We start from the raw sequence: 9,996 nt of genomic DNA, 5'->3' as shown, positions 1-9,996 counted from the left end.
TCCGTATCTCTTATCCTAATAAAATTTAAAAAATAGTCTGATTCCATTTTGAATTGTTCATAATATGTTCCATTTTTATTTTTTATTCGTACTACACATGATTTTTCCATGAGGTACTCATTCTCAAAGGGATATGGTTGAGGTACACTTCCGTGATATGGCGTGCTACATATAATTTGTAACGATTCCATATTACATTCATTGTATTGAAATTGTGGCATGATTATTGTGTCAGATTGATAGTAGTCTATTCCTACCAGATTTCTTCTATAATTATCTTCGTTTTTATAATAGATCTTGATTTCTGACCCCTTGCCGGAATTTGCATTTTCCTGGCTTTTTACTGTTCCAATTGCTATCGTTATTAATGAAATCCACCTATAATATCCATATATTTTATTCTTCATATTAAAATGCTATCGTGAGCACATCCCACGCCGACTTATCGTTTAATGTATACCTAATTTGTGTACTATAAATATTCCGTATCCTACGCTATATCTATACTATATATATGTATATATTTTACTGTGTTGTATGACTACATTTTATCTTATCCTATTATTACTTAATTATTTATAATTAAAATTTTGTTATGTGTTTATTCGACTTCTTCGTTATTCACATTACTGTCTTCGTAATATAGTTTCACATCGTTTTTGTGTACTGTCACTTTCTTGCGATTTCGCGATATAACTACATTTTCTGAATCTAATACGTCCAGTACTTCGTATGGTCCCTTCCAAAGTGGACTTAACTTATTTCTCTGAGTATGATCTTTAAGTAAAACCATATCATTGATTTTTAACTCTTCCGTATTTGTTTTCCTATCATAATATCGTTTATTTACTTCTTTATTCTTTATTATTCTGTTCCGTGCAATTTGATGAGCTTCCTGGAACTTTTGTTTAAGATCGTATACGTAATCGTCATAATTGTACCTAGGTTCCGGGTTTGCCTTTAGTTTAACTGGTATATTAATATTCTTGCCATATAATAACGCGTATGGCTGGTACCTTGTGGACGTATGTTCCGTAGAATTGTATACAAACATTGCGTAAGGTAAAAGCTCATCCCAATTGTCTAAACTTTTACTTACATAGTGTCTTAAATACTCTGCCATCGTTTTATGAGAACGTTCCAACGCGCCGTTGCTAGCCGGGTGATAGCCAGAAGTCTTAATCTTATTTATTTTTAACAATCTACATACGTCTTTGAAACAATTTGACATAAATTCGGTGCCCTGGTCGCTTAAAATTTCATCCGGTATTCCATGTATACAGACAAAATTTATTACGAACGCTTTTGCCACCACGTTAGCGGTGTGACAAGGTATTGCTACCCCTAGGCTGAACTTTGTTAAGTCGCATTGCATCGTGAGTATATAATTGTTACCTAAACCGGTTGTAACCAACGGTCCCACAATGTCTAAAAATACTTTTTCAAATGGTTTCGTACTAGTGGTAGTAATTACCATTGGATATTGAATATGTTTGTTAGTATTTTTATTCATCTGACATGCTGTACAATTCTTTATATATTCTTTTACGTCCTGCTTCAAATTCGGCCAGTTAAATTGTTTCTTTATTTTCTTCACGGTTTTGTTGATCCCTAGGTGTCCACCCAATACTGAATTATGTAATTGTTTGAAAATTACTAATTTTTCTTCCCCGCTAAACTCTAATTTGGTACAAATTATTATCTCTATGTTTGTATTCCGAAAAATGTATCTTATCATTGATCTAACTTTTGCCCAATCTAGTCCGTCTTGTCGTCCTAATTGGTTCATTGCTAATTTGGTTAATTTATGTTTTTCGCAAAAGTATTTAAGATTTAGTAAAGCAACGTGTAAATTTTGGTACGTGGCTAATTGTTTCTTTTTCGTTTTTGTTATTAAAAATATTATGTACCTATCTCCGCTTTTGAATTTTACGACGTCGCCTAAATCTTTATGAGATTTTAATTGCTTGTCTCTACCAAATCTCATTTTTAATTCGTAATTAATACCTGATCGAAAATTATAATATTTTTCAATTTCAGATACTATGTGGTACTCCGACGGACTATTTATTAGTTCGCCGTGTACTTCTTTAACGTCTTTATTAGATATTACTGTTGTTTCGAATTTTTGCATAAAATTATCATAACTTTCGTCCTTAATTTCTGTAATATTATACATACGCGATAACGCGTCGACATTGGTGTTTAACTTGCCCATTTTGTATACTATCTCATATTCGTACTCCTCCAATTGTAGTCTCCACCTTGCCAATCGGGATAATGGGTCTTTCAAATTAAATAGCCATGACAAAGGCCTATGGTCCGTAAGAATTGTAAATTTTCTACCATATAAATACGGTCGAAATGTTTTTACGCCGAATATAATCGCCAAACATTCTAGTTCCGTTGCCGAATAATTACATTCCGCCCTGTTTAAAGTCCTAGAACTGTAAGCTATTGGTAAATCCGATCCTATTTTACCTTGAGATAATATTGCACCTAGCGCCCTACCGCTAGCGTCTGTCGTTAGTATAAATTGTTTTGTAAAATCCGGATATTGTAGAATTGGTTCTGAACATAATATTTCTTTTAATTTATCGAAAGCTTTTTGACAGTCTTCGTCCCAATTGAACCTTACGTCTTTTCTTAATAATTTCACTATTGGATTAGCAATAGCACTATAGTTTTCTATGAATTTTCTATAATACCCACTAAGTCCTAAAAAACTTTTTATTTGTTTAACGTTTTTAGGAACCGGAAAATCTTTTACAGATTTAACTTTCGCTTGGTCCGGTTTGATTCCTTCGTCACTAATTACATGACCTAAAAATAAACATTCCCGTTGTAAAAAACTACATTTGTCCGGTTCTATTTTTAGATTGTGTATACGTAATCTCTCGAATACGTTTATTAATTTTTCATTGTGGTCTTGTAAATTTTTAGCATACACTATTATGTCATCCAGGTATACTAAACACTTCATTCCTATTAACCCTGATAACACGTTTGTCATCATTTTTTGAAATGTCGCCGGAGCTGAACTTAGACCCATAACTAATCGTTTAAATTGATAATGCCCTTGTCCCGTTGAAAATGCCGTAAGTTCTTTTGATTCTTTAGCCAAAGGTACCTGAAAATACCCCGATTTCAAATCTATCAAACTGAACAGTTGACATTGTCCTAATTGGTCTAATATTTCCGTTATATTTGGTAATGGGTGAAATTCATTTAAAGTTACTTCATTAAGTGCCCTAAAATCGATAACTATTCTGAATTTTTGTTTCCCCGAGGCGTCCTCTTTCTTTTTGACTAATATTAATGGTGCGTTAAACGGACTCATTGATCTTTCTATGATTTCATCTTTCATCATTTGACCTATTTGTTTTTCTATCTCCGGTTGTTGTGAAAACGGTAAACGATATGGTTTTTTATAAATCGGTTTCAAATCCTTAGGAACCTTTATTACGTGTTCTGCTGCCGTAGTACACGTAAGATTATCCCCTTCTAAATAGAAAATGTCCGCGTAATGTTCACATATTTTTATTATCGAATTATATTCGTGAACTTGAAGATGATCAGTACGTATCAACGCCCTGACCCGACGCGAGCGTTCAGTGTCAATGGTGTTTATACACCGTACGCTATCTGTCAAAACATCCGTGTCGTATGAAATATTACGCACTTGACCTACATTTATTTCCTGTGTCATTTCAGATATATTTAATATGCTTATTGTAGTTTTGTTGTTTTTGACTGTATTGTAAATATTCGCGCAATATACGCCCGGTATTAATTCTTGTTTATTAATTAAAATATTTTTATTATTCATTTCTGTATCGGGTATATCGATTTGTACTATTGTCTCTGAGCGCGGGTTTAATGTAAAACAGATGTCACTATCGCTTCCGGTTTTATTATTATTTATTGTTAGCGTGTTATTAGCGACGTCTATTACTGCATGATTATCTATTAGAAATTTATTACCAATAATTCCGTCTGCCAGAATCGGAAAAATATTGTTTACAACATAAAATTGTGTTTCGAATGCTTCATTATTAATTATTAATTCTATTTCTGTTTTTCCTATTGTAGAAACTATTTTTTCATTGATGCCTTTCAAATAAATTTTTTTCGTTTTCGTTAATTTCAGTGTTTCCTTTTAATGCATTAATTTTAATTATATTTAGATCTGCCCCAGTATCGACTAATAATTTAATTTGATTCTTATTAAAACTGGGTGATTCTAAAGTAATGTGGTTGTCTATTAATTTTGCTGTGATGTGGAAAATCCTGTGTGTGGGTCTTGAACTATTTCTTGGACCAATCTGACTCCCACTGGTGATGGTCCGTTGGCGTTTCCCGACGTGCTTCTTTCGTTTTTCTGTTTTGTATAACAGGTTGAAATTTCATGACCTATCTTATTGCAGTAACTGCAAAGTACGCCCTGAGTATTGTTACTGTCCCTACGAACATTATTGCTGTTGTTCGCATGGCGCGTGCCGTTTACACGATTATTGTTGTACGTATTTTGTTGCGCATTAGGTCGATTGCTCCAGCAATCTCGTGCTATGTGATTAGATCTACCACAAGTATAGCATCCGGTGCTTCGGTTAATATTATTTTGTTGTACATTATTGCCATTGAAATTCCGTCCATAGCCGTTTCCGCCTCGTTGACCGCCGCGATTAACCATGTGTGAGCCATATCCGCTCTGATTATTATTCCCATAGTTATTGCGGTTGTTGTGATTAACATATCGGTTGTTATACCCGTTGAAATTGTTATTTCTATTGCTTTGATTTGAATTACCGTTTCCTCCGCGATTAACTGCGTTATTTGTATTACCACCATTTTGTCGTTTTTCCTCGTTATTGACGTCCGCCTGTTTTCCATTACCGATTTGTCTCTGCAACTTATCCATTTCTACTTTTGACTCATATTCGAGCATCTCATCGATCGCCGTTTTGAAACATTGTTCCAATGTACTGGGATTTCGACTTTTCAATACTGTATATAGGTGATGAGGTAACCCTGTCATAAATATGATCATTGCCTGTTTCTTAGTTTGTTTTTTCACTATATCTGCCTCGGCCTGAGCTAGACCTATCGTACTTGCCGCGCAGAGTTTATAATATAACTCTTCGATTCTACTAGCGAATTTTGCCACACTTTCTCCCTCGGCCATACGTGCCGTGTTTAAAGCTATTGATAGGGCCCTCTCCGATACTTTTTGTTCGAATGCCCCTTCTAATATTGTTTTTATTGCTCCCCATGTTTCTAAATTTCGATATTTTGTTACTTCTAACGCATTTCCCGTTAACTTAGAAGTAATTATTTTTAATAATATCGGCGTATCTGCTTCCGTTGTTTCTTTAATTGCGATTTCACAAATATTTATAAATTCGGCTACGTCCTTTTTGCCCGTGCAAATAGGTATCATAGCAATTGCTTTATCTAAATCCATTTTACTCATTTTTTTCTTAACCACTGACTCTAACTGCACGTGAATTACGCTTGAGTCTGACCTAGTACCTAAACGACCTACGGTTTGTTTTCGTGGCGCGGTACCTATCTGTTCTGTTAAACTATGTGTTCTTACTAACTTTTTCTTAACGGTTTTAACTATGTGTTTCCTAGTTTGTTCTAAAAATTCTTTCTTTACAGCGTCTTTTAAAACTGCTTCTTTTAATTCTTTCCTAGATTTATAATTTTCAACTTTTATTGAACTGTCCGCAGAACTAGTATCAATATCTGAACTATCGGATTCTGACATATATTTATCTAAACATTACATATATATAATTTTTCATAAATTATATCTACTAGATACTTATAAATTATATCTACTAAATTTATTAATATCCTATCCGCGTGAGTAATTACCAAAAGTATTTACTCTACATGTGTTTACTATTATTGATTTATAAACTAATAATACGTAACTACCGTCACCAAAATTAATAATACGTAAAAATTTATTACTTATAAAATAAATATCGTGCACAAATATTAAATAGAAATTACGTAAACGCGCGTCGTACGTTGGACATGGATGAGTACCTATCTAATAACACGTAAAACGTTCGACCGCCTATGTTACGCGTGTTAAATTTCGATACGGTATCCCCTCACCCGTTTTCCTCGCCCTGTTCCGCGATGTTTTTTTATGCGTACGCGCTCGTACTACGCTCGAATATTATAACGAAAATTTCCCGGTTAATTACTCCGTAAATCCCTCTAATAATATTCGACTTCCTATCCCCTATTTTTATAGACTATAGACTATAAAAGTATTATTACTAATTTTTCTTAAATGATTTAATTTCCTAATTTACGCGCTTTACCATTTAATCTTCTAAACACTAACAATTTTTTTTTTGATTTCTAATAATTATTCTATTAACTTATTCTTAGTAACGTTATACTATTTCTTATCCTAGGGCCCCTATAATTAATCTCTCTCTTTTTTTTTTCTTTCAAAACTTTTCAAAATTTGACGTCAATTACTTTAATAAGGTCATCTACTGCCTTTTAATTCAAAATCTCTTTTTTTCCAATATATATCACTTAAATTCTCTCAATAATTATATTTCAATTCAAAATTCAATATTTCACTTTAATCAATTATTCTCATATATAATTCAAAAATGCTACGCGCGTGCATCAATTTCCTAGATCAGCCTATCGCCGTCTACTTTACTTTATTAGATCAGTCTCCGCTGTCTATCACAAAATATCATAAAATACTTAGGTCAGTCCCTGCTGCCTACCATAAAATACCATAAAATACTTAGGTCAGTCCCTGCTGCCTACCACAAAAATCTCAGATCGGTCCTTGCCGTCTATAAAAATCCTAGATCAGTCTACAGCTGTCTATCATAAAATACGTATATAGTTCTTCCCAAGCTTGTTTCCTATTTTTTTCTTTATTTAATTTTATTCGAATATTTTTCCCTAATATTTTACACCACCACCAAGTATAAAATAAACGCTGATATATATGTATCAACGTGAGACGTGCACTTCAAGCTATACAATTTTAATTTTAATTATCTATCTTCACTTAATTAATATACTCACAACAACGTTGTTGCCACTGCTGTGTTCATTTTCTTGATTGACTGCTGGCCCGTCTTGAATTTGTTCGTTGATTCCGGAGTCGCCTTGGTTGATCAGACCTTGACTGTTACCTCCGTGGAGCTGCTTGACGTGGTGTAGCCGCTGCGTCGGTACTGGATCTCCGAAGTTGAATGTAGCCGCCTTGACTGCTAGACTCGCCTTTGGAAATTTAAATCCGCCGCTTTGACTGCTCGCCTCGTCTTGAAACTCCTTGAACCTCCTTTTTCGACTGCGCCAGTGTAATGTTCTCGACAGCTTGGTACCTACTATCGTAGTTCTAATAGCAGATAAGTGGCTGCCGAGATATTATCGTTGCGGGTCGCAGACAATTTGTTTGATGTTGTAGTCGTGGTTGATAATAAATAAAAGACAGTTGTTGTTTTATTGTGAATTTTATTATATTGTTGATAATTTTTCTAAGTCCAAATATGCTCGTACAGAGTGGCGTGAAGGTGCTTGCACTAATGGGTGGTAGTACACGTCTGAAAACAGGCCGATTCGGGCTCCCTTATATATGAAGTTCCCCGTACCCCCTGCCCATAGATACTGTATCTCGGCTCACGGATGTGATGTGTGTGACCAGCGTTCCGGCCCACGCATTTTATGACTTCCTTATATTTCTACGTATTGCTAAAAATGCTAATCTATGATTCAATTGAATAATCATTCTACTCTTTTATGTTTCTATACTGAACTTTGTCGCGTACCGCGTCGTAATTAAATTAACCATTTTATATTTTTATATTTGACTATTGTCGTACACAGGACTCCCCGAGTAATTATATTATTCAGTGAGCCTGTCTTCTCATACTAAACAGTAGGAAATCCTATTTCCGTTCTAATATCCGATTTATGCCGAATTACAGTATAGCTAGTCTATAGTATAATATAATGACTATTATATTACAATGATGTTTGTTAAGTAGTAACTGGCTTACTACAATATTTTAGATTCATTTTTTAAATTTTTTGTTAATTATTGTTATTATTAGAAAGAACTAGATTTAACAAGTAGGTATACAACATTAGTACCTAATACGAATCGTATTTAGTATTTACTAATGTCTAATAGTAAAAAATAACAATGGCTCTAAGATTTAGCTATTTTACCATTTTTACAACATTATTGGTAAATTTACCGTAAAATTTACCGGTAAATTTACCGATATTTTTTTTACGTAAATTCTCCATCTCTATGGATAAGTACCTACCTACATAATAGGTACCTATCCTGCCTATATTAATTAAAAACTATTTTTAACACGACGTATTTACTTATTATTTTTGTCTTTTATTTTATCTAATTTTGTATGATTAAAATATGTTTCCTTTATACCCACATAATTATTAAGTACCTACAAATAATGCAGAACTCAATTTTATTTTAACAATAAATACTTTTATTAATACAGTGTTGACTTTTTAGATGGGTAGCAATAAATTAACTGTACATTCAGGATTACATGCATTCAGGTGAATAATTATAAGATTGCAATGAAAGATGTAAGATGTAAGATGTAAGATGTAAGATGTAAGATGTATTGTTGATTCATCAATACGATTCTGGGTGGACTTGAGGACTTCCCATGTTCAGCGACCGGCGTCGACCCGTTTTGTGGCGCAGCGGAAACTTCGTATGAGATTATAATAATATTCAAAATAATCGCGAGAAATACAAGTTGTTTTTCAAGTACAAAATAAAATATCAAATAACAATATGAGAATGTTTTTTTGAGTTACCTGAACGACCAAATGTGTAGATTATCATCGGCATAATATTGTATTCTAACCAAGCCATATGCTTATTTTTTTGTAAACGATCAATATTTCTTTTACATACTCTATAGTCTATATATATAAAAATGGATCCCTGTTTCCATTGGTCATCGCATCACGCGTAAACGGCTGAACCGATTTCGCTAATGCTTTTTTTTTTGTTGTGTTTGTAATTGTCAGGAGAAGGTTCTTATGTAGTACAATTTTAGAAAAATTCACCGGAAAAGTAGAAAGTTTGAATGTAAAAAATACAACAGTGACGCAACAAGTTATGTTAGGATTTTGTATTAATTGATTATATTAATTCACCATTGGTAGAATACGACAAACTTGGTAGCGAAGTGAAGTGAAGTGAACAAAGTTTGAGTCATATAGAGTTGGTACATTTAACGGGCAACGAAGTGCACAGGATCAGCTAGTACAATTATAATATTATATCATTGAGTTCAAGTTTAATATGATCTATTACACAATGAACCACTTTTGACCTACTGTACAGTTGAGCGACATCCACTTACCCGCTTTTTGTTAAAGTGGTTTTTACGGTTATTATTATTTATATTGATTAAATTTGCAAATAAATCATCAAAATCAACTTTTTATAAACATTTTTATTCGCATGCAAATCTCTTTGCAATATCCAACAATTTAACTTAAGATAACGTAAAATTAACATTAAGTATTTAGATTTAATGGTTAAACTAATAAACTTAATCTGAATTACGTGATCAGGCATTATATATTAATAAGATATTTGAACGTACATTATTTCGTTCACAAAATATTAAGCCATCAATAATAAACAATATTAATTTTAAATTTTTTCATGTTAACTTTACATAATAAATATTTATTATAATAAATTTAATACAAATTATTCTGCTTGGAAAGATTTATTATATGTATAGTATAATTACAGGATTATGATCGGATATACTTTACATTAAAATTAGTAATGTATAGTTTATATTATATTTAAAGTTAACCTGGTCAATGCTTAGTGCTGTTCATTATAAAAATATACGTACATAATATGTATATTATAGTGCATTTTTTAGCCTTTTTTTTGCACTTTAAAACATAATAATAGTTGTTTGAAAT

The 9,996-nt window shown here is 32.7% G+C and overlaps 1 protein-coding gene across 1 annotated transcript; it reads right to left on the bottom strand.

Moving 5' to 3' along the window:
* Positions 1–4,264: 4,264 nt before the first annotated feature.
* Positions 4,265–6,775, bottom strand: LOC132946571 (uncharacterized protein DDB_G0289917-like). Its single transcript, XM_061016617.1, has one exon. The coding sequence runs from the start codon at positions 5,771–5,773 to the stop codon at positions 4,265–4,267; it is 1,509 nt and encodes a 502-aa protein (XP_060872600.1). The 5' UTR covers positions 5,774–6,775.
* Between the last annotated feature and the right edge of the window lie 3,221 nt (positions 6,776–9,996).

This window comes from Metopolophium dirhodum, chromosome 6, assembly GCF_019925205.1.
Source record: "Metopolophium dirhodum isolate CAU chromosome 6, ASM1992520v1, whole genome shotgun sequence".
NCBI classification, from domain to species: domain Eukaryota; kingdom Metazoa; phylum Arthropoda; class Insecta; order Hemiptera; family Aphididae; genus Metopolophium; species Metopolophium dirhodum.
The sequence above is the reverse complement of the archived record's forward strand: the minus strand, read 5'-3'. Positions and strand labels throughout refer to the sequence as shown.

Excerpts from the sequence above, each read along its gene's own strand:
- LOC132946571 (XM_061016617.1), bottom strand. The coding sequence starts at position 5,773 with ATGTCAGAATCCGATAGTTCAGATATTGATACTAGTTCTGCGGACAGT.